This window comes from Chiloscyllium plagiosum, unplaced genomic scaffold (genome assembly GCF_037043375.1).
Source record: "Chiloscyllium plagiosum isolate Xiang-an unplaced genomic scaffold, Cpla_swu_hap1 HiC_scaffold_45, whole genome shotgun sequence".
Classification (NCBI taxonomy): Eukaryota; Metazoa; Chordata; class Chondrichthyes; order Orectolobiformes; family Hemiscylliidae; genus Chiloscyllium; species Chiloscyllium plagiosum.
In genome coordinates, this window is record NW_028270183.1 from 17215630 (window position 1) to 17241122 (window position 25493).

The 25493-nt window shown below is 43.2% G+C and overlaps 1 protein-coding gene across 1 annotated transcript in view; it reads left to right on the forward strand.

Moving 5' to 3' along the window:
• Nucleotides 1-15029, forward strand: part of LOC122552192 (adhesion G protein-coupled receptor E3-like) — a 52585-nt gene extending 37556 nt beyond the window's left edge. The window contains exons 12-17 of the mRNA XM_043694788.2: nt 2798-3033; nt 6241-6307; nt 7552-7643; nt 8149-8317; nt 11462-11548; nt 14081-15029. Coding sequence (XP_043550723.2) covers nt 2798-3033; nt 6241-6307; nt 7552-7643; nt 8149-8317; nt 11462-11548; nt 14081-14095 — 666 coding nt within the window. The 3' untranslated portion in view covers nt 14096-15029. The remainder of the gene's footprint in view (nt 1-2797; nt 3034-6240; nt 6308-7551; nt 7644-8148; nt 8318-11461; nt 11549-14080) is intronic.
• The last annotated feature ends 10464 nt before the right edge of the window (nt 15030-25493 follow it).

A 25493-nucleotide genomic window follows, 5' to 3' on the forward strand; every position in this document is an offset into this window, starting at 1 on the left:
GGAAAGTGTGATATATTTCCAAGCCAGGATGTTGTGGGGCTCGGAGGGGACCTTGCAGGTGGTGATGTTCAGCTGTATTTGCTGCCCTCGTCCTTCTAGATGGTTTGGAGAGTCACAGGTTTGGAGAGTCCGATAGAAGGACTGGACTAAAATTCCCTGTTAGCTTGCCTCCCCTGCTGTGTGAAAGAATGAAACTTGTGAGGAAAGAGAAAGGTTGCCCTGGTGCCCTGTCTTTGCTGATATCTTTAGACAGAGGTGCTGGGGAATGTGGCATTATTATTTCATTTAATATCCATGGTGGGTTCCCAGTGGGTTTCTGGTCAGCCAAAAGAGAGTGCTCATCCACTGACCAGTCCCAGATTTGCACCAGTCCTTCTTTACCAGAAGAGGATATTGGAAATCAGTTTTGACACTGGTCTTATATGCCACAATGAATGGGGACCACAGAGGAGTCTCCATGGAAAGGACCTCAACACCAGCTCACGCATTGCCCCGGTATCCATTCCACAGTGACTCCAGAATTGGTTCTGATGAGGTTCTGGTGAATTTCTGGGAAGTGGAGTGCAGCCCTAACTCCTTCACAACAGCCACACACAGATCTCCGTCTCTATCCTGCTCAACTCAAGATGGGATTGTGAAAGGAATTCCATTTGCTGTCATCTTTGAGATGTGCAATAAGATACGGAATAACACAGAGTCACAGAAATGTACCCCACAAAAAAAGGCCCTTCGGCCCATTGCATCTATGCCAGCCAAAAACAATCACCTAACTATTCTAATCTAATTTCCACCCCTTGGCCCACGTATACCTTGGCATTGCGAGTGCACATCTAATGACTTCTTGAATGTTATGATGCTTTCTGCCTCTGCTATCATTTCAGGCAGTGAGTTCCAAATTCCCACCACCATCTGGGTGAACAAGGTTTTCGTCACATCCCCTTTAAATCTCCTGGCTCTGACCTTAAATCTCTGCTTCCTGGTCATTGATCCATCCCTCAAGGTGAAATGTTTCTTCCTGTCTATGTTATTTCTGCCTTCATAATGTTAAAGATCACAATCATGACCCCTCTCAGTCTCTTCTGTTCCAAGGAAAACAAGCCTAGTCAGTCCAATGTTTCTTTGTAACTAAAACTCTCCAGATCAGGCTACATCCTGGTAAATCTCCTCTGCACTCTCTCTAGCTCTATCATATTCCTCCTATAATGTTGATTCCCAAACTGTACACAATACTCCAGATGCAACCTATCCAGAGTTTACACTGTTTGATCATAACCACCCTACTCTTAAACTCTATTTGTCGACTACTATATCCCTTCTTAATCACTTTTATCTCCCTGTCTCACTACCTTAATGGTCGAAAAGTGTGACACTGGAAAAGCACAGCAGGTCAGGCAGCATCCAAGGAGCAGGAGAATCAATGTTTCGGGCCTAAACCCTTCATCAGGAATGTCGGGTGGGGGAAAGGAGCTGTGATAAATAGGAAGGTGGGGGTGGGGCTGGGGATGATGGCTGGGAAGGCAAGAGGTAGATGCAGGTGGAGGTGATGGTGTTAGGTCAGAGGGGAGGGTGGAGTGGATAGGTGAGAGGCAAGATGGACAGATAGAAAGTACAGGGCAGCGGTGCCAAATTGGAGGGTTGGATCTGCGATGAGGTGAGGGGAGGGGAGATGAGAAAACTGACAAAATTGAAGTTGATGCCATGTGGTAGGAGGGTCCCAAGTGGAAGTTGTGGCGTTCTTCCTCCAGGAGTCAAGTGGCTTGGATTTGGCAGTGCAGGAGGCCCAGGACTTGCATGTCCTTGGTGGGGTGGGAGGGGGAGTTGTAGTGGTCAGCCACAGGGCAGCAGGGTTGTTTCGAGTGTCTGTCCCAGAGATGTTCCTAGAATCATTCCACGATGGACATGCTCACCAATGTCCCTCTGATCCTCAGTGTTTCCCAAGGTCCTACCATTCATTACATATTCCTTTGCCTTGTTTGTCCTGCCCAAATACATCATCTGACATTTATCCAAATTGATTTCCATTTGCCACTGAGGAGTCGATCTCCATCCTTCTGTAATCTGAGGCTATTCTCTTCACTGTTTACTATTCCTCCTCAGCTCAGGAAAGCACCTACAGCTCACCAGTATAACTTTCCATTACTCCATCCTCGTCTGTCTATTGGCAATTTAGTAGTAGGTCAGGGCCCTGCTGAAAGTCCTCTGATCTTTGAAGTCAGCAAACTCTGCCCTATTATTATCTTAATTACAACTCAAAGTTAGAAATTTCACAAAATCCCCATATATTATCCTGTTTCTCTGCGTGTCTCTACCCATCTTTGTGTGTGCTGCTTCTGGCCGTGAACATGTATTTGTCTGTCTGCCTCTGCCTGTATCTACAACCATCTGTTTTTGTGTCTCTGCCCATGTTCATGTGTTTATCTCTGTGTTTCTCTGACTATACTATGTGTGATTATCTCTGTGTGTCTCAGCCTTTGTTGTCTGTTTAGTTTATCATTGTGTTTCTCTGCCTGTGGATGTTATCTGTATTTGCCTCTGTTTTTGTGTCTCTGCCTCTATGTCAACACTGTCTGTGTGTTTATCTCTTAGTGACTGCCTGCATATGTCTCCAGATGATCTTTCCATCCATGTTTCTGTCTGTGTGTCTCTCTGTATCTGTATGTTATGTCTGCCTTCAGAGTGTTAGCCTTTGTGTTTATTGTGTTTGTGTGTCTGCCTGTGTTTCTCTCTGTCTGTCTTTGTGGCTGTGTGTTTTTGCTCACTGCTGAAGCCTAACCAATTACTCTGATCTTCCCTCCAGGTGGTGTGTGCCCTGGTTGCAGGATGCCTACATTACTTCTTTCTAACTGTCTTTGCCTGGATGTTCCTGGATGCTTTGCAGGTTTTCATTGTGTGCAGACACCTCACAGTCACAAAGTTTACCCACACATACGTCATCAGACGAAGATACCTGTATCCCTCCGGCTATGCTGTCTCTGCACTGATTGTAATTATATCAGCAGCGATCCGTCCCTATGGCTACGGATCAGAAAAAGAGTGAGTAACATTTATGTTTAGTTGACATCACAGAGTGAACAGCACCAAAGGAGTCACTTGCTGTGTCAAGCCATTATATCTACTTTGACGGGCTGTTTCAGAATCTTGTATATTTCAATGTTTCATTCTTCTGAATGTTTATTTTTGATGGGATGTGGACATTGCTGGCTCTGCCAGCGTTTATTGTCCATCCATAATTGTCCAGAGGGCAGTTAAGAGCCAACCACATTGCTGTGGGTCTGGAGTCATGTGTGGAGCAGATTGTCTGAGGGCAGCGTGGTGGCTCAGTGGTCAGCACTTCTGCCTCACAATGCCAGGGACCCAGATTCAAGTCCAGCCTTGGGTGACTGTGGAGTTTGCACGTTCTCCCCGTGTCTGTGTGGGTTTCCTTCGTGTGCTCTAGTTTGCTCCCACAGTCCAATGATGTGCAGGTTAGGTGAATTGGCCATGCTAAATTGCCCACAGTGTTCAGGAATGTGTTGCTTAGATGCATTAGTCATGGGAAACGTAGAGTGGTAGGGAATGGGTCTGGGTGAGATACTCTGTGGAGGATCAGTGTGGGCCAAATTGTCTGTTGCACACTGTGGGGGTTCTATGGTTATAACAGGTTCCCCAAAGGAGCATTCGTGAACCAGGTGGGTTTTTAACAACTAAAGACGTGGTTACATGGTTACTCTACTAGACAAGCATTTTCTTTGAATAACTTTTTTCAAAAATTGTACTCAGCCTCATCGTGGGACAACCCTCTCATCCCCGGAACTAATTCATAAAATTATAGAAGGAGGCCATAGAGCACATTGTGCCTGCACCGGCTCTGTTTTCTAATCCAGCTCCATTATCTAGTCCAGTTCTTTTACCTACAGCCAATCTCCTACCTTTTCCCCATGTCCGTACACATCGTTACATGTAAAAAATGTCATCCAATGCTCTCTAGATTGCCTCAATTGACCCTGCCTTCCTTATTGTGTAGGATGCCACTGTGTAAGCATGTTGTGTGCATGAAATGCTGTGTGAAGATCTTGTTCTCATGTTGCAAGGCTTTGTTACACATCACCAGTTGCTGCACTGCATCCTAGAGCCTTCCTTAAACCTCTGTGTTCAGGGACCTTAAGACCCATCTCTTCCGGACGTGTGTAATAACATTTCTGAACAGGTTGAATAGAAAATATGCATCCTTCCTTAGATAAGCAGGCCAAAACTGCACTGGCGTTCTCCAACTGTAGTCATGTTATAGCTTTCACTCCAAATCTTTTGAATTTTCTGTTTCTCAGATTTTGGGGGCAGCATCGAAAATCTTATTACTCCTCACTGTCTGGTGACCCCGTTGATAGGTGGGCCCTGACTTTCTGGAATGAATATAAAACAAGTCCGCAGACCCTTCACATTTCTTTGATCTAATTTTTATTGACTACTAATGAAAAACGAGAGAAGCGGTGTGGGAGGTCTCCCTAAAGTCCTAGAACTGGGACTCTCCTCTGAAACAATCTCATTCAAACATAAAATCATTAATACCTGCTGATTAGTGTAACATTTTCAGTTGTTCCTAATTTATAATTTTTATTTATTCATTTTGTGGGATTATGGGTGTTGCTGGCTGGCCAGTATTTATTGCCCCGTCCCTAGTTGCCCTGGAGAAGGTGGTGGTGAGCTGCCGTCTTGCTTTGAGACTTTGTAGTGATTGATACAACTAAATTTCTTGCTAAGCCATTTCAGAGGGCAATTGAGAGTCAACCATTGTTGTAGGTCTGGAGTCACATGTAGGGTAAACCAGGTGAGGGTGGCTGGTTTCCTTACCTGAAGGACTTTTGTGAGTTAGATGGGGTTTTCCTGACAATCAACAATGGTTTTATGGTCACCAGGAGGTTCTTATTTCCAATCAAAGAATGTGATGCTGGAAAAACACAGCCAGTCAGGCAGCATCTGAGGAGCAGGAGAATCGATGTTTCAGGATAAGCCCTTCATCAGGAATGAGACTTGTGGGCCACAGGGACTGAGAGATAAATGGGATGGAGGTTGGGCTGGGGCTGGGGCTGGGGGGAAGGTAGCTGGGAATGTGATAGGTCAATGAAGGTGAGGATGAAAGTGATAGTTCAGAGAGGAGGGTGGAGCAGATAGGTGGGAAGGAGGTGGCCCAGGACCTGCATGGGAGACAGAATGCCAAATTGCAAATCATTTCAGAGAATATCTCTGGCACCCACACTAACCAGCCCCAATGCTCCGTGGCTGAACACTTTAACTCACTCTTCCACTTGCCAAGGACACGCAGGTCCTGGGCCTTGTCCATCGCCAAACCCTAACCACCCAATGCCTGGAGGAAGAACATCTCATCTTCTGCCTTGGGACCCTCCAACCACATGGGATCAATGTGGATTTCACCAGTTTTCTCATTTTCCTTCCCCCCACCTTATCCCAGATCCAACCTTCTAACTCAGCACCACTGTCTTGAATGGTCAAACCCGTCCATCTTCCTTCCACCTTCCTGCTCCACCCTTCTCTCCAACCTATCACTTTCACCCCCATCTTCATCTATCTATCGCATCCCCAGCTACCTTACCCCCAGCCCCACCCCCTCCCATTTATCTCTCAGCACCCCCAGCCCACAAGCTTCATTCCTGATGAAGGGATTATGCCCGAAACATCAATTCTCCTGCTCCTCGGATGCTGCCTGACTGGCTGTGCTTTTCCAGCACCACACTCTTCAACTCTGATCTCCAGCATCTACAGTCCTCACTTTCTCCTAGTTCTTATTTGCAGATTATTTTTGTTGGATTCAAATTGGAAGCAATCTCATTAAACCATTAAGTCATTAAATCCTGCTCATTGTTGTAACATTGTCACTTGCTCCTATTTTTCAATATTCTTGATCTTGTTATGTTGACAAATAGCTACAGTGTCTGCTGAGGTTGGATGCAAGGGATTAATATTTAGGTACATAACTCAAAGTAACAACAAATTATACTGCCACCGAGCTATGGTCAAGAGCAAGATCGTGGTTATATCATGTGACATTCAATCACTTTCTGAGATGATGTATACTGTGTCACATTTGCATATCATACATAAACCCCTTACACTACAACTATCACATGTGGGATCTTGCTGTGCACAAACTGGTTTCTGTCTTTTCCCCATGATAATAGCGACAACACTGCAAATGTACTTCATTGCCTGGATGACATGCAGTAATGATTTCTTTGGTTCTCACAGCTGCTGGCTGAGCCTAGAGTGGGGCTTTCGATGGAGTTTCCAAGGGCCAGTCTGCCTTGTGATTGTGGTACGTGTCCTTCTGCTGTTTCCTCACTTCTGAATATTCACTAAGGTAACCATATGGACCTCTCCAGGCACGAGGCCTTGTTCAGGAGAGACACAGAGAGAGAGAGAGAGAGCTCAGGCTGTCTGTCAGGTCAAATTTACAGGCATGCAGAGAAGGGAGAAATTTTAAACAAGAAAAGATAAAAAAGTTGAGGGGAGCTTAAATTCAACTAGTTAGTAAATCTGAAATAAAATCATGGTCTCAGTAATAACTATCGCAAAACTGTTGTATTATCCATTAAGGTAGAAAAGTGCCAACCTTGCCTATTTTAGCCTAAATTTGACTTGAGATACTGCGAGTATAATTAACTCTTAACCACCTAAGCAAGGCATTCAGTTATAAAGGTAAAATTGCTATTGTCCTACCAGACCATCGAGCTGCTCTCTCATTAGTGATAGGTGGGAGGTTAAATCTGAGCATCACCACACTTTAGGTGAGGAGGGAAAGAGGTGCACCTTCACAGTAATGTCAACTGGTTGGGGAATTGAACCCACACCGTTCATATTACTCTGTACCGTAAACGAACTGAGTTAAACCACCCAAACACACAATATTCAGAGCAACAATACAATGCTGGCAGGTTCACTAGAGACCAAATGAAACATGTTACCAATGTTAATGAAGGAATAATTGGATGAATACGAAACTAGGTGTAGATATTTTAATCAACCTGAGACACCCACATGAGATGACATTTTTAATGATAGTCAACAGAATTTATTATCTCACTTGGTGGGATTTGGCCTCAACTCCCCAAAGGCATTTTCTCAGTTTCTGGATTATTGAGCAAAGGACAATGCCATTATGCCATTATGCCATCACCTTCCCCTTCACTGGCTAGATTGTAGAGATGAAGTCAGCAGTGTGGTTTGAGTTACTGGTGTGTTAACCGAAATAAATTGGAAAGGTACTTTGCTGGCCTCTGTCTAAGTAACCATTATCCCTGGTGTTTAACACACCACATAGACTCGAGTGGATCGAGAAGTTAGCTCATCACCGACTTCTCAGGGGCAATTAGGGATGAGCAACAAGTGCTGGCCTTGCCAGACATGCCCACATCCCAACAAGCAGCAAACATTAAGTGCAAGAAGAAAGATTGGATGGCAATAATTGGAATGATTAAATAGAGACCATTTTGTGCACTGAGAATTTCCAAGATATCATTCTGCCTTTGTTTCTCAAACTTTGATTCTCTTTCTCTCCAGGTGAATATGGTGTTGTACATCTGGACACTCTGTTTACTAAGACATCATTTGACCACACGTGACATGAATGTGTCAAAGATTAAAGACACCATGTAAGTATCAAGCAGAAAATCTGTGGCCTACTGCCTTCAGATCACAGCACCATTCACTCTGACCCAGTAGCGGTGGCTGAAATGAGATCTCTCTCTTCTGCTCCATTCTACTTTCATATTGAAAGCTGGATGGTGTGGGGATGGGGTGAGACCCCAGTGCAGTACAGAGGGAGTACTTCACTATCAGAGGTAGCCACTTTCAAATGAGGCATCAAACTAAAGCCCAATTTGCTCTCTCAGCTGGATTACAAGATCCCATCCCACAATTACAACAAAAGATATCCCTCATGTCCTTGCAAATAATAATCTACAAGGGGGCATCTAAAAGCAGATTATCACAACGCTATTGACAGGAGCTTCCTGCACGCAAATTGGATGCCATGTTTCCTACATCACAATAGTGACAAAACTGCAAATGGTTTACACTGGCTGCTATGCTCTTTGTGATATCTGGAGGTGAGATGGATTAACATGAATATTCTTTTATTTTGTGCCTTTTGGACAGGACTGTGACCGTTAAGGCGACTGTGCGGTTGTTTGTCCTGGGATTCACTTGGATCTTTGGGATATTTAATATCAACAAAAGCACCTTCTTCCTCTCCTACCTATTCACTGTCATCAACACTCTCCAGGGCCTCTTTATTTTCTTGGTCTACTGTGTTTCCAATCGCCAGGTAAGACGGTCTCCACTACAGGTGGAGGTACTGGAGACTCTCCAAGCCATGCTATATTTGTGAAACAGGAAAGGAGAGTTGACCAGTGGAACTGGGTATGGGTCTGATATTGGCTGTTTGACAAAGTGACTGTCCAGTAACTCTCACTGCCAGCAGTCTGATGAATGTTTGATAGAATTTTGCAACCTGGAGCCATTTAATTTCAGTAAAAGACACAAAGATGCATCATGGCTTGATGGTAAGAAGTGGAGGATAATAGTGGAAGGATACTTGTCCAACCGGGGGCCTGTGACTAGTGGAGCACCTCAGGGGTCATGCTGAGCCCATTGCAGTTTTTAATCTATATCAGTGATTTGGATGAGAATGTATAAGGCATGATTTGTAAGTTTGCAGATGCCGCTAAAACAGATGGTGTCATAGACAATGAGGAAGTTTATCAGAAATTGCAGCAGACCTTGATCAGCTGGGAAAGTGGGCTGAGAAATTGCAAATGGTGTTTAATGTAAGTGTGAGGTCTTGCATTTTGGAAAGTCAAATCAAGGTAGACATTTAATGGTGAATGTAGGGCCTTAAGGAGTGTAGTGGAATAGAGGGACCTTGGAGTTCGGGTGCATGGTTCTCTGAAAGTGGAGTCACAGGTAGACAGGGCAGTGAAGGAGGCTTTTGGCACACTGGCCTTCATCAGTCAGGGCACTGAGTATAGAATTTGGGAAGTTATGTTGCAGTTGTACAGAATGTTAGTGAGGCCGCACTTGGAGTATTGTGTTCAGTTTTGGTCACCTTGTTATTGGAAGGATTTTATTAAACTGGAATGAGTGCAGAAGAAATTTACAATATAAAACAATACATCACAGTACTGGTCCTTCAGTCCTTGATGGTGTGCCGATCTTTTATCCTATTCGAAGATCAAACTAGCCTACATACTGTACATCTTACTGTCACCAAGAGTCACTTAAATGTCCCTAATGTATCTGACTTTACTACCACTACTGGCAGTGCATTCTGCGCATCCACCATAATTTACAAAGATGTTGCCTGGACTCAAGGGTTTGAATTGTAGGGAGAAGTTGGACAAGCTAGGACTTTTTTTCTTTAGAGCAAAGGAGACTGAGGGGGGATCTTATAGAAATGTATAAGATCATGAGAGGCATGGATAGGGTGAATGCCTTTTTCCCAGGGTTAGAGAATCGAGGACTAGAGGGCATCATTTTAAGGTTAGAGAGAAAGAATAAAAGGGAACCTGAGGGGTAACTTTTTTCCACAGAGGGTAGTACGCACATGGAATGAGCTGCCAATGGAGATGGTTGAGGAGGGTACATTAACAACATTTAAATGACACTTGGACCAATACATGGATAGGAAAGGTTTAGAAGGATATGGACCAATGGAAAGGGAAATGGGGCTGGAGTGGACGAACATTTTGGTGGGCATGGTCCAGTTTGGGCCAAAGGGTCTGTCTCCATGCTGTAGGAATCTATGATGATGTCATGAAGAGTTAACTACAAAGTTCAGTGCACACACAGATCATTTAGCCCAGCTAGTCTCTCCTGATACTCATGCTCCATCTATCCCTGTTCATCATAGCTCATAGGCTCATAGAGACTTGAAACACAAAAGGAGGCCATTCAGCCCGTCATAGCTACCCAGTCAACAAAGTTCTGACTACATTAATCCCATTTTACAGTGCTTGGCCCAATGCCCTGGTGGCTACAGAAATGCAAGTGAATATTAAATACTGCTTCAATGTTACAAGAGTTTCTGACTCAACCACCCTGTCAGGCAGTAAGTTCTGGACTCCCACCAACCTTCAGATAAAAAACATTGCTTCTCAACTCTCCTCTTAGCCTTCTAAATCTATGCATCCTGATAACTGACCTCTCTACTAATGGGAAGAAGCATCTTCCTATCCACCCAATCCATGCCCCACATAATCTGATGCACCTCTATCAGGTCCCCTCTCAACCTTTGCTGCTCCAAGGAAAATAAGCCCAGTCCCTCCAGTCTTTCCTCAAAGCTCAGACCTTCCAGCTGAGGCAACATCCTCGTGAGTCTCCTCCTCACAACTCTTTAGGGCAATCACATTTTTCCTACCATGTGAAAACCAGACCAATATGCGTACTTTCTTTGTGGTCTCGTCAGTGTTTTCTACAGTTCCAACTTAACCTTTTTGCTCTTGTATTCTGTCTTTGCTAATAAAGGCATGTATCCCACTTACCTTCTTAACTGCCTTATCCACGTGCCCTGTTATCTTAAGGGACCCCGTGCTTACCCAGAAGAAGGTCTCTCTCATCTTCTGAAGTTCTCAAGAAGAGTCAAACTGGACATTGAAACGTTAACTTTGTTTCTCTCTCCACAGATGCTGCTGGATCTGTTGAGTTTCTCCAACATTTTCTGTGTTTGTTCCCTTTGACCTTTAGCACCTCCCAGTGTCCTACTATTTATAATCCCTTTCCTTGTTATTCCTCCCCAAGTGTATTACCTCACACCTTTCTGGAACTGCTCTGCCCAGCTGTCCAGTCCATTGTTATTGTCCTGCAGTTTACAGCTAGCCTCCTCATTATTTACCACATCACCAATTTTCATGTCCTCTCCAGATTTCTTAATCATGCCTCCTATAATGAAATCAATAATGTGCATTAAAACAGCAAGAGCCCTGTGGAATCTCACTGGAAACAAAATTACAGTCATCGTAATAAGATCAAGTCTGCAATCCTGCAAGTGAACATTAAAGGCCTCATTAAAGATAACCATATACAACAAAAAAGAGGAATCTTCCACAACTTTACACAGTCAGGTTCCAGTTCCATGTGACCTGACATGACAATGACATAGCTCCTTGGGCAAATGTTCTGTAGCTATTCCATGAATAAAAGTACAATTCCCTTCACTCAACAGTCACCCTTCAACCTCCCCTATTCTGGGGAAACCAGGCCCAATCTCTTCAATGTTTCCTGCTTAGCCCCTCAGTTCTGATGTCATTCTAGTTAATCTTTATCTTTGCCCTTCACCATGGTTCTTTTTTTTTAATTTGACAACATGGTGACCAGAAATGGTCATAGTTTTGTGAGCTGGGTCCAACCAGGGTTCTCCACAGGCTTAACGCAATCTCTTGTGACTGACTTAATTGTCCTCATTTTGTTGAAGGTGAGGGATGAAGTTCGGAAATGGTTCATCAAGTCAAGCACAGACTCAACCAGAAACACCTCAAATGTTCAGATGAGTTCTCTCGAGGTAAGAAGTGAGGCTTCAAAAGGTAATTGATGTGCAATGAAATTGGCTCGTAAGCTGTGGTGAAACATTTTGTCCACGAAATACTGCAGGCAGGGCAGAAAGATCCTATGGACCCCAGACACCTTACCCCACCAATATTGTTCTCTACCTCTCCCCACCCCATCTCATCTGCTCATCTCTACAAAAAAAATCAGAAATAAAGGGAACATAGAGTATGTATGAATAGTTTCTTGCTTTTTCACAACTAAATGGAATGAATTTATGTGCATTCAATGTTAAATAACGTCCTACATAAATTGACTTCAGCCAGAAACAAAAGTATAGACATTGTTCTTATGATAAACATGAATGCCACCAGATAATATATTTATTTAAAACAGTGTAATCTGTATTATAAAATCAGCAGCGTCTTCAACATGAGTATAAGAGTGTGCAGGAAGTAGGCTTCTCCATCCTCTGATCCTGCTCTGAACACCAACTTCTAGCCTGTCCCCCATAATTCTTGACTCCTTTGTCCACCAAAAATCAGTCAAATCTGGCCTTGAATGTTTTCCATGGCCCAGCCTCCTCTGCCCCCTGAGGGGAGAGAATTTCAAACAGTAATGACCCAATGAGAGAAGAAACTGCTTCTCATCTCTCTTTTCAATGGGAAAACTACATTCCTTATGACTGGAGTAATATTTTTGTATTAAAGTAAATGTAATATAAATGAGCTAAGTGAATCCCATTCTCTGATTAGTAAAATTCCTACACTAATATACAAAACATAGGGTAATCCCAAGACATAGCCTGTGCCTTGAATGATGTAGAAAGCCTGAGACCTGTGGTCATGTATTAACATCCCATTATTTGGCTCATTTCGCATGGTGAATTCTTAAAGGGACATCACGCCCAAAGCCATAATGTTCAATGATGGCACATCATGTGTGTGGGAGCTCATCGGATTATGCAATGTCACATGGGAGTGTTGGGGATAGCTTTGGGTTTGTTCCCTCAGTTGACCTTGCCCATGACAATGTGTGTCAGTGAATTGCATTTTGAACCAGTTCATCATCCCCCCTCCACCTTCCACCCATACGCAGCAGGATGCTAGTGGGAAGCACTGGTCTATGGTCTTTTCAAGATGATACCTTTGCAGAAACCTCCTAATCTGAGTTCCCAGCCTTCTGTCTGAGCTCAGGATGTATCTGTATTCACGGGATATGTGCAGGTGGAGGACTGTGAGGTGCAGGTTGTTCACCTTCTCTTGTGGAATGATCAAGTGATGTCCATGCTCACATTCAGAATGACATGCTTTCACTTTGCGTCCACAGGAGCATATCCTGCTTCCTCACCCTCCATTCTCAGAGATGCCCAGGTGGGATTGAAACCTTTGTCCCTGGAGAATTAGCCTGGGCCTCTAAGTCTAGTGGCATTCCCAAGACACCACTATCTCCTCCAAACAAGATGGGACAGAAGATAGAGAATCAAGATAGAAAGAGAATGAAGGGCAACAGATAGAACATAGAACTTAGAACAATACAGCGCAGAACAGGCCCTTCGGCCTCGATGTTGCGCTGACCTGTGAACTATTCTCAGCTCGCCCCCCTACACTATCCAAAAATCATCCATGTGCTAATCTAGGGATTGTTTAAATCTCCCTAATGTGGCTGAATTGACTACATTAGCAGGTAGGGCATTCCACGCCCTAACCACTCTCTGCGTAAAGAGATAAATGAGATAAATGCTGCTAACCCATTGCCTGATTCAATCGAGTTAGGAACTTAATTCTGCGGAAATTCCCCAAATCTCCTTGTAATCCCAGCTCAGAACTAACAACTGCTCCTGCGACTTCACTGTTTCTGAAAGGAACAAGAGAATGTGGGCCCTGGAGGGAATGTGATCAGTGTGGTGTGGAGGGTGGAGGTGGAGAGGCTTGCGGGTGTTCCCTGAAGATAGATTTATCTAGCTCCCTCTCATTCTCAATTCTTTCCTTGATTTTGTTACACTCAGTTCCTCTTCCTCCTGCTGCAGTGTAGACACTCCACTCTTTCCTCCTAGACCAGCGTGGGGTGTCCCAGATTCGAAGTGGTGAACTGGTACCTCAGTAAGTGGGAGGGTTAGCGTCCACAAGAGTATTTATGCCTTGTCACGCCTTCTTCCTCACTGATGGAGTGAGCTACATGTTAATGCAAAATAAACTGTTTGCTCAGGAGTTAGAGAGAAGCATGTTCAGTACAGAGATCTTGGGCCCTTCAACTTCACATCTCAAGATGGAATAAACATTTCCAACAGGCTGGGCAGATGTGCTTTGGTGCTCCCCTGTCAAAAAATGGCAGTGCCAACCCAACCTCTGCTGCTGAGATGCCTCAATGGGTTGAATGGCCTACCTCTGTTCCCACAACTTATGATCTCCCATTGATCCTGCAAACTCCGGGCATAACAATCATTTTGTAACATCAAGGGGTTTCAGGCCAATTGTATCTTTCTTAAATATCTGCCGAATTGAAGAGGGGCAAGTAATAAAAGATCCTCATTTATTTTCTCAACTAGACAAACACAACGTAACCCTCCTGAGGAGTCCAGAGGTGACAGCGAAAAGACCATCCTTGGTTTGTGTATCTGTGTCTCTATCTCTGTCTGTCTATGAGTACAGCGTGTGCATTGTTTAAAAAATTGCATTTGTGTTTTGTTGGCTTTTCTAGCTTTGCCAGGCAAGTTATTTTGTTTCGTCGCACAAGTTGTTGCTTTTTCTTCATTCTTTCATAGGACATGGGCTTCAATGGTAACATCCCACAGACACATGTATATGTAAACAATATACACACATACAGTCACATACATATAACAAACCACATACACAGCCATCAGAGACATTGATATAACAGATACACACAAAACACTCACATATGTACACATTGATGGTATTGATAATAATGCTCACACTCCCACCTTACCCTGGTTGATTCAGCGCTAACGACAGCCACATTTGGTTTCTGACTTGTTTGCTTTACCTCCAATGTCTCTTTGCAAGCTGAATGATAATAAGGTGTATTATATATACTGCTCTGACACCCTGCTTTCTGGATTTGTTTAACACCAGAACATGCTTTTCTAAGATTAATGTTTGAAGTGGAAATGTCAATTAACAGAATTTAAAATTGCAATGAAATTATGTTTGCAAAAGAACATGTTCTTGAACTTTTCTAGACTGTTCAATAGTTAATTACAATTCTTCACCAATTGTATCTTAATGGAATAAAGTTTTTTTTTAACTATTACTTCTCTTCTAGGTGTTGTGACCAAATGAGGTTTCATTTTATGCTCCATATGGAGACACCATGAGGCCTGCTACAATGGAAATGTTAGACAATGTTGGTGTAAAATAGATTCTGGAATAGCACAGCCAGTCAGACGGCATCCGAGGAGCAGGAGATTCGATGTTTTGAGCATAAGCTCTTCATCAGCTTATGCTTGAAATGTCAACACTCCTGCTTCTTGGATGCTGCCTGACTGCCTGTGCTTTTCCAGCTCCACATTCTTTAACCCTGATCTTCAGCATCTGCAATCCTCACTTTCTCCTCACAAAATAGATTCTGTTTGCTGTCACGTGTAGTGAGATGATTCTATAAACTGTTGCTAAACCCGGCCTGCAGTGAAATTACTGCCTTACTCATTGGAGTCAGTTCACAGTCTTTCTTATTCTCTGGCTTTACAAAGTGGTCTCGGAATACCGATAAAGGAACTCTAGTGAGTGTATAGAATGGGATATTTGAAGGCAGCGTGGGAATTTAGTGCAGAGAGGAAGAGGTGCTTTGTGCTTGTTTTTTTTGGCTCATAGTTTGTGGGGTATTTTTAAACAGAATAAATTGAAACCCAACACCAGGGGCCTTCCATCTATTTACAGGTTCCAAGCAAAAAGAGCAGAACAAAACTTTTAAAACTCAAATTAAGAATTAAGTACTAAGTAATTAAAATGGAGATGTTGAACCAGGCAACATGTTGGAGCTGCATCATATTGGAGTTGGTGGACCCCATTGTGGTTCTTAGCGTTCACATCTGTAGCAAGTATTGGTTACTTGAGGAACTCTGCTTCAGTAGATGAGCTCGAGTCTGTGACCCATCTGGGAGGGGGTTGAGTTACCTGCACACTGTGTTTCAGGAGCAGTCACACCCTTAGATTAACTAATTCAAATTCATACAGTGGTCAGGTGCAGGAAAGTGTGACTACAAGCGAGACAGGGCGCATGGTATTGGGGGCAAAGTACTAGATTGGATTGAAAATTGGTTGGCTAATAGGAAACAAAGGGTAGTGATAAATGGCTCCATTTCGGAATGGCAGGCAGTGACCCGTGGGGTACCGCAGGGATCCGTGCTGGGACCGCAGCTTTTTACAATATATGTTAATGATATAGAAGATGGTATCAGCAATAACATTAGCAGATTTGCTGATAATACAAAGTTGGGTGGCAGGGTGAAATGTGATGAGGATGTTAGGAGATTACAGGGTGACCTGGACAAGTTAGGTGAGAGGGCAGATGCATGGCAGATGCAGTTTAATGTGGATAAATGTATGGTTATCCACTTTGGTAGCAAGAACAGGAAGGCAGACTACTACCTCAATGGAATCAATTTATGTAAAGGGCAGTACAGAGAGATCTGGGTGTTCTTGTACACCAGTCAATGAAGGCAAGCATGCAGGCACAGCAGGTAGTGAAGAAGGCTAATAGCATGCTGGCCTTCATAACAAGAGGAATTGAGTATAGAAGTAAAGAGGTGCTTCTGCAGCTGTACAGGGCCCTGGTGAGACCACACCTGGAGTACTGTGTGCAGTTCTGGTCTCCAAATTTGAGAAAAGACATTCTGGCTATTGAGGGAGTGCAGCGTAGGTTCACGAGGTCAATTCCTAGAATGGCAGGATTACCTTACACTGAAAGACTGGAGCGACTGGGCTTGTATACCCTTGAGTTTCGAAGATTGAGAGGGGATCTGATTGAGACGTATAAGATTATGAAAGGATTGGACACTCTGGCAGCAGGAAACATGTTTCCACTGATGGGTGAGTGCCGAACCAGAGGACACAGCTTAAAAATACGGGGCAGACCATTTAGGGCAGAGCTCAGGAGACACTTCTTCACCCAGAGAGTGGTGGCTGTGTGGAATGCTCTGCCCCAGAGGGCAGTGGAGGCCCACTCTCTGGATTCATTTAAGAAAGAGTTGGATAGAGCTCTCAAAGATAGTGGAATCAAGGGTTATGGAGATAAGGCAGGAACAGGATACTGATTAGGAATGATCAGCCATGATTATATTGAATGGTGGTGCAGGCTCGAAGGGCTGAATGGCCTACTCCTGCACCTATTGTCTATAGTCTATTGTCTAATAATCCAGGAGGTAGTGCTGAAGAAAACTCAGCCTCTGCGCTTGTCTAACAGGCTTGAGATTCTTACTGTGTGTGGATGAGAGTGGGCACTTTAGTGAGGATAAGCAAACTGACCATAGCACTGTCATACAGGGTACCAGGAGATACCCATGAGCATGGCCTCAACCAGGATCTTGGGTTCATGTCACACTACAGGTGATCCCACTGCACTATACACTCTCTCTCTCTCTCACACACACTCTCTCTCTCTCACTCACTCTCTCACTCTCTCTCTCTGTCATTCTCTCTCTCTCTCTCTCTCTCTCTAGGCAGTCAATGCATGTGATGTTTTGTAAATTCCACTTTGGAAATGAAACCAGTCTGACTCTGTTATCTGAGCTGAGATGTCACTTTTTGAATAAAACCTTAAGTTATCTCGAGAATGTGACTTTAAAAAAGTTCTGCGATTTACATATTAATATACTGAAACCTGCAACCCATTCTAAAAGATGAAAGACTTAACAATCAGGATTGTTCAATATCTCACTGTATGACACTGTAATCTTTTGCTATAAATTCTGTGTCTTATTATCTTATACTCCACATCCACCTGATGAAGGAGCAGCGCTCCAAAGGCTAGTGCTTCCAAATAAACTTGTTGGACTATAACTTGGTGTTGTGTGGTTTTTAACTTTGTCCACCTCAGTCCAACACTGGCACCTCCACATAGTAAATAAATTGTGTTTTGCTAAACGTCGAGTGGTTTGACCTTTTGCATCACGTCTGGAATACATACTTTACATCTACCTTTAAAATAAGAAAAAGATAGGGTCTAGGCTACCTTCTTAAAATTTTTTGATGGTCTTATGGTCTGGTCTGGTCCATAACAGTAGCGTGTATAGGCTTAAACTGCTCAATATCTTCTAATAAGACAGGCCTTTCATCTCTCGAATGAATCTAGTGAAAGTTCTGAACTGCCTCCAAAGTAATTACATCTGTCTCTGGGAAGTTTCACCAGCCTTCACCTGTCTGAAGCAAAGATTATATCCATGAAAGCTCTCTGGATTGTTCATCATGCTTGGCTATAGTTGAGTCAACAGTTTGGTCTTTCTAATCAATTTTTTGAGCTTTCCTTAAAAGTTGTTAGAGAACATCTATTAAGAAAAGACCCAAATAGTTCAACCACTGTGAGAAATGGACTGTAACACCAGAGGTGTGGGGTATGCCAGCTGGGTTTGTTGCACATTGGGAGGGCCGGTGGACAGCAAATCCACACAACTAATGATAAGACATTTAGTTTGGTAATAGCTAAGGTATGGAATGCACTCCCAGGAAGTGTGGTGGGGGCAGGTTCAATTGTGGATATTAGATGATTATTTAATAGAAATAGTGTGCAAGGATATAGGGAGAAAACAGGAGAGATTTACACAAGGGAATGTTTGAAAAGCCAGTGCAGTGTGATGGGCTGAATGGTTTCCTTCTGCACGACAAAAATTCTCTGGTGAGGTTGTGTAATGCTGACAAGTTGGAAAAATGTCAGAAACTTCAGCATTTATGGTTTTAAGATTTTCTCTGTCTAACTGGAAAGAGCTGATCAATTGCTAGTGAGAAACAGTGCACAATACCAGCTTGTGTATAGATTGCACCCTTGACATAATGAGAAGTTCCAGGATACTTCACAGGTAACCTGTCTTGCCACAAAGCTTATGGCTCTGGTTTCTACTCTATACATTGTACCAATGACTATTCTTGAATCTTTTGGTGATTTCTGTCCTGCAATGGTTTCACCTTACCCCTTTGTAGTTGCTACCCGATCTAGTAAGTTCTACCAGCTCTCTAATTTTCGCTATTGTACCTGATACTGTTCTCTGTAAATACATCTCTCACCAGTACAAATTATTCCATCCTTTCTCCACAGCCACTTGATTGCAACTGCAGATGGTTCTGTTACATTACGATGTACATTGCAATATTCTATCGATTTTCATTATGCTCCAACAGGAGAGCAATCAAAGTAAAATTAGCGCTGAGTCCCAAAATGAAACATAAGAACGAGTGGATAAATGTTTGACCACAGGAGTAGTTTATAAGCTGTTTGTTAAAGCAGGAGACAAAGGTTTAGGGAGGGAATTTAGGGAGGTTTAGGGAAGAATATGGAACTGCTGATTTGAAGGATTACAGATCTCAAGAGTTTACAGGGTTGGAGAAGGTTTAGAGAGGGAATGATAGAGCCCTAGAGTGATTTAACCAGGAAGAGAGCCAACATGGAACAGCAAGAAAAAGGGTAATGGCTGAATAGAACTTGATATAAATATTTTATCAAATACATGAATTTCTATTTAGTCCCAGTGATCTGCTTTAGCAATGGATGTTCTTCATGGAGAAGCAAAGCCAAGCGATGTGAGGAAGGATTCAAACCTCCAGCGAACAGGATGTGCATTGGTGAGCCTGGTTTCTGTTCTTTTCTTGCTCTGATATATATCCAATAATGGACACTAGACAGCAGGAGGACTTTTAAACTCAATTTGAGAAATTTGAGTTAAGATATCAAAATTTATACCTGATCCCAAATTGGAAGTGTATATGAATAATATGGGCCACTTATTAAAATTTTCTATTCTATAAACAAACTTTTGGAGTGACATTTGGTGAAGTGCAAGGTGATTCATTTTGCTGAGTGGAATACAGAGGTTCCTGATCCCTTGTTAGGGAAGTCCCTGTAGTGCAGTGGGTAGTCCCCCCAGCACTGAGCAAGCAGCTCTGGGTTTGAATCCTCCAAGCACCAATGATGGGTTTTGTGTCACTGAATTTAAAAGGAATTCCCTTTCCATGTTTTGAACATAAATCTCTCTACCCAATGGAGAAAGGTTCATTGTTTACACCTGTATCATTATGTTATTTTACAAATGTGCCTGTTCTTTCTCCAGTAGCTACTTCCCAATGCCAGCAAGCTGAGCCAGCAGCAGGCCATTCAGCCCATCAAGCTCATTCATTCAGAAAATGAGATTTGATCTTCCGGCTCAACCCTATTTTCCTGAGGAGTTGCACATTCCTCGTGCCAAGACATGATTACAATGTTGTGGCAGCATCAGGAGAGGGTTTCTTTTAGATATTCTTCCACTCTGGCAGAGCCAGCATTTATTACCCATCTCTAATTGCCTTGGAGAAGGTGATGGTGAGAGCTTTCTTGATCCTCTGCAGTCCATTTGCCATGTGGACAGCCCCATGCCATTAGGGAGGAAGGTCCAGGATTTTGACCCAGTGCCACTGAAGGAAAGACTGGCTTGGAGGGGAACTTCCAGGTAGTGGTGCTCCCATGGATCTGTTACTCTTATACTTCTAGGAAGTTGTTGGCATGAATTTGGATGCTCCCTGACCTGCTGTGCTTTTCCAGCACCACACTCTGGACTCTAATCTCCAGCATCTGCAGTCCTCACTTTCGCCTTGTAGATTTGGAATGTGCTGATTAAGGAGGATGAGTTATTTGCTGCTGTGCATCTTCTGACACTATGCAATGTGGGTGCAAAGTTGAAGGTGGTAGTGTGGTTATCAATCAATTGAACTACTTTATTGGAGCTATACGCATCAATACGAATGAACAGTATTCCACTACACCCCTTACTTGTGTCTTATAGATGGTAGACACACTATGGGGAGTCAGAGGTGAGTTACTCAGCACAGAATTCCCAGCCTCTAGCCTACTGTTATGTGATTGGTCCAGTTCAATTTATGGTCAGTGTTAATTCCCAAGATGTTGATAGTGGGGTTCAGTGATGACGATACCACTGACTATCAAGGGGAGAGGTTTAGATACACTCTTGTTGGAGATGGTCATTACCTGACATATGTGTGATGTGAATGTTAATTGCCACTTATCAGCCCAAGCCACGCAAGCAGCTTCAGTATCTGAGAATTTGCAAATGACGCTGAACATTGTGCAATCATCAGCAAACCTCCCTATGACCATATGATGGAGGGAAGGTCATTGATGAAGCAGCTGAGGATGGCTGGGCCTAGGACACTATTCTAAAGAACCCTGCAGAGATGCCCTGGAGCTGAAATGGCTGACCTCCAACAACCATAACCATCTTCCTATGTGGCAGGTATAACTCCAACCAGCAGACAGTTTTCTGCCAATTGATAGGACCACAATTAGCTGCTTTTTGTGTACAAGATATACCTGGGTAATTTTCCACATCATCCATAGGATGCCAGTGTTATATCTCTCCTGGAATAGCTTGACTAGGGGCACATTGCATTTTATGTAGATTTTTATATAGAAACCCTATAGTGTGGAAACAGGCCATTTGGCCCAACAAATCCACACTGACCTTCCAAAGGTAACCCACCTAGACCCATTCCCCTACCCAATTATTCTACATTTATCCTTCATTAATACACCTAACCTACACATGCTTGAACACTATGTGCAATTTAGCATGGCCAATTCACCTAACCTGCATATCTTTAGATTGTGGAAGGAAACCACAGCACCCAGGGGAAACCCACGCAGACACCGGGAGAATGTGCAAACTCCACACAGACAGTCGCCCGAGGCTAGGATCGAACTCAGGTCCATGTCGCTATGAGGCAGCAGTGCTAACCACTGAGCCACCATGTCGCCCACCGTTTTCAGTTCTATTGCCAGAATGCTGTCAGGACCTGTAGTCTTTGCAGTATCCAGTGCCTTCAGCAATTTAATATCATGTGAAGTGAATCAAGTTGACTGAAGACCTGTCATCTGTGATGCTGGGAACCTTCAGAGGAAACTGAGATGGATCTTCTGGCTGAAGATTGTTGCAAATGCTACACCATTATCATTTACAGTGATGTGCTGGGCACCCCCCATCATTGAAAATGAAGATGTTTTTGGAGCCACCTTCTCTATTGAGTTTTTGAATTGTTCGCCACCATTCATAACTGGATGTGGCATGACTACAGAACATAAAACTGGCTCATTGGCTGTGGAATCACTTAGCTCTGTCTATCACTTGCTGCTTACATTGTCTAGTACACAAGTAATCCTGTTTTGCAGCTTCACCAGGTTCACAGTATATTTTTTAGGTATGTCTGGTGCTGCTCCTGGCATGCCTACCTGCACTTTTCATTAAACTATTAATCCTCTGGCTTGATGGTCATGGTTGAGTGGGGGAATATGCCAGGCCATGAGATTGCAGATTGTGTTATAGTACAATTCAGCTGCTGCCGATGACCCACACTTGTTCATGTTTGCCAGTCTTGAGTTGTTGAACATCCATTCAAGGTCTGTCCCATTTAACATATTTGCAGTACCTTACAACACAACAGACAGTCACCTCAATGTGTAAAGATGGCCTTGTCTCCAAAAGATCCTGTGCTTTGGTTACTCCTACTGATACATTTGTAGCAGGCAGATTGGTGAGCATGAGGTCAGGTAGGTATTCCCTTTGCATTGTCTCCCTCACCACTTACTGCAGACACAGTCCAGTAGTTATTTGATTTGATTTGATTTACATATTCTCATGCGTATTTGTTTCAAAATCCAGAGGAAGGTAATTGGCAATGTCGCCACTCTCCAATACTATTTAAAAACTCAGAAAAATAAACTAAAACGTGTTAAGTCATAAGAATGAAGAAATAAAGAAAAAGTGTCTAACTTGACAGTCCTTCTTGTTAGGTGATCCTTTAAGAGCCATGGACCTGGTAGCCAGGCATGAATCCCTATCGCCTCACTGGAATAAAAGTCACCATTCCTTGGCACCATCTCACCTCCTCTGACCTCCCCTCCCCCCACCCTTGTCACTATGAGACCTCGATAGATCTCACTAATGCAGTCATCATTGATGCCACCAGGTACTATACTGGCACAAACTCTACTCTGTCGCTGCTGCCATGGGTCCACTTTGGGCCCACCTGGTCAACGTAGCTGCTTCTGATGTCACATGGTCTCTCACCAATATGTATTAGTGCTATCAAGCTGCCCTTGGTGATTGATATGAAGTACCTCACCCTGAATGCATTTTGTGCCTTTGTCACTCTCAGAGCTTCCTCCAAGTGATGATCAATGATTCATCAGCAGAAGCAATGATTCATCAGCCAGAGGTAGGGGAAGGCAGCTATAATTCTCAGGCCAATTCTGTCCCAGCTGTGTACCACTGTGCTGCTACTTCTGATGGGCCTTTCCAGCCAACAGGACAGGACATACCCAGAGATAATGATGATGGTGGTCTCTGGGATGTTGCCTATAAAATACAATTCCTTGAGTGTAACTTTGACTGCACAGTGGCTGAATAGCTTGCTATGTGGCTTCTGGGGGTAGATAGGAGTCAATCACATTGGAGTCATATGTAGGCCAGACCAGGTAAGCACCACATGTCCTTCTCCAAGGGTCAGGGCTTCCTGGACACTGAGTCAAACAGAAGTGGCTCAAAGGTAGACGACAGAGGATGGTTTTGGAAGGCTCCTTTCAGACTGGAGGCCTGTGACCAGCAGTGTGCCACAAGGATCGGTGCTGGGTCCACAGCTCTTTTTCATTTATGGAAATGATTTGCTTATGAAGGTAGGAGATGTGGTTAGTAAGTTTGCAAATGGGGGTGTGGTGGATAGCAAAGTAGGTTACCTCAGAGTACAACAGGATATTGATCAGAAGGGCCAATGAGCCAAGGAGTGGCAGATGGGGTTTAATTTAGATAAATGTGCAGTGCTGCATTATGGAAAGGCATATCAGAGCAGGACTTATACAGTTAATGGTAAGTTCCTAGGAGTGTTGCTGAACAAAGAGATCTTGGGTGAAGGTTCACAGTTTCTAGAAAGTGAAAATGCAGATAAGTAGGATAGTGAAGAAGGCATTTGGTATGCTTGCCTTTATTGAGAATTGGAGTTGAAAGGTGATGTTGCAGCTGTATGGGACATTGGTTCAGACAATTTTGGAATATTGCATGCAAGTCTGCGATCCCTCCTATCAGAAGGATGTTATGAAACTTGAAATGGTTCAGGAAAAATTTACAAGGATGTTTCCAGGGTTGGAGAGTTTGAACTATCAGGAGAGACTGAATAGGTTGGGGCTATTTTCCCTGGAGTGTTGGAGGCTGAACCTTATAGAGGCTTGTAAAATCATGAGGGGCATGGATAGGGTAAATAGACAAGGTCTTTTCCCTGGGGTGGGAGACTCCAAAACTAGAGGACGTAGGCTTAAGCTGAGAGGGGAAACATTTAAAAGGGACCCAAGGGGCAACTTTTTCACCCAGTGGCTCGTGCGTGTATAACATGAGCTGCCAGAGGAAGTGGTGGAGACTGGTGCGATTTAAAAGGCAATTGGATGTGCATGTGAATAGGATGGGTTTAGAGGGATATGGATGAAATGCAGGCAAATGAGATTAGATTTATAAAGGATATCTGGTCAGCATGGATGAGTTGCATGCGAAAGCCTGTTTCTGTGCTGTGTAACTCTATGACTCTGGTTTTGTGATGATACAATGGCTTTAAGAGGTGTCTTTTGTCCTATTTTTTATATGAAGAGAGGTTGAGACAGAGATACAGAGCAGTCTGTTTCAAAACAATACAATAAATAGCTTGCAAGGCATTTGTTCTTTTTTAAGTTGGAACAATAGAAGCAGCATGAATGGGTGGAGTCAGGCTCCCATAGAATGAAGGGTTTAGTTTCATTTTCAATAGTTGCTGGGGTTTTGAAGCTGGTTGTGGAAGCTGCTACACTTTTCTCTCTATTATAGCTGGAATTCTCTCTGCTGTCAGAATAACAAGTGTAACAGTCTATTTTCCTGAATTTGCCTGTGCCAAATTGAAATATATCCAGAAAACAACACCTTACACTGACTTTTAAATAAGATAAAAGTTAGTTACATTACATAACTGTTTGGTAAAGGTTGAATGGGCTCTATCTGCATTTCCAGTACTTGTATTTTGAAGCTACTCTTTCAGATTTGGGTGAAAATGTTGACAATCTTCCTGCATGATTCCATTTATACAAACAAACAAACATATGGAACAGGAGCAGATGGTACAACATATATACTGTTGTATGTGCTGCAGACTGGTGTTCAAGTTCAGGTTCCATGTTGTTCTTCAAAAATCAAAACTGTTCTGTTTTGTCTGACTACTCTTTATGTCAGTACTCCATCTTCCCTTATCTCCGTCTTAAAAAGAATAATGTTGAATTTTAAAACAATGCCCTTTGGTTCTGGATTCACTCACAAGAGGAAAGATGCTCTCCACATTCACCTGGTTACACTACCCAAGAGTTTTTACACTTTAATCAAGTCACCCCCTCATTCTTTTAAATTCCAGTGTGAAACAATTCCAATCTGTCCAGCCTATCATAACGTAACAAGTTCATTTCAGGTATCAATCTAGTAAACCCCCTCTGAATCATCTCCAGCATACTTACATCCTTACTTAAATAAGCTGAATAAAACTGCCCACAGTATTGAGATGTGGTCTCAGCAATGTCCTGTATAAGTGAAGTATAACATCTTTATTTTTATTTTCAATTCCTTCCACGATGAAGAGTAGCATCCCATGAGCCTTCCTAATTACGTGCTGAATTACAGTCTGAGTTAAATAATCTATTATTCTGTTCAGTTTTCCAATTGAGTTAAGTTATTCCAATCC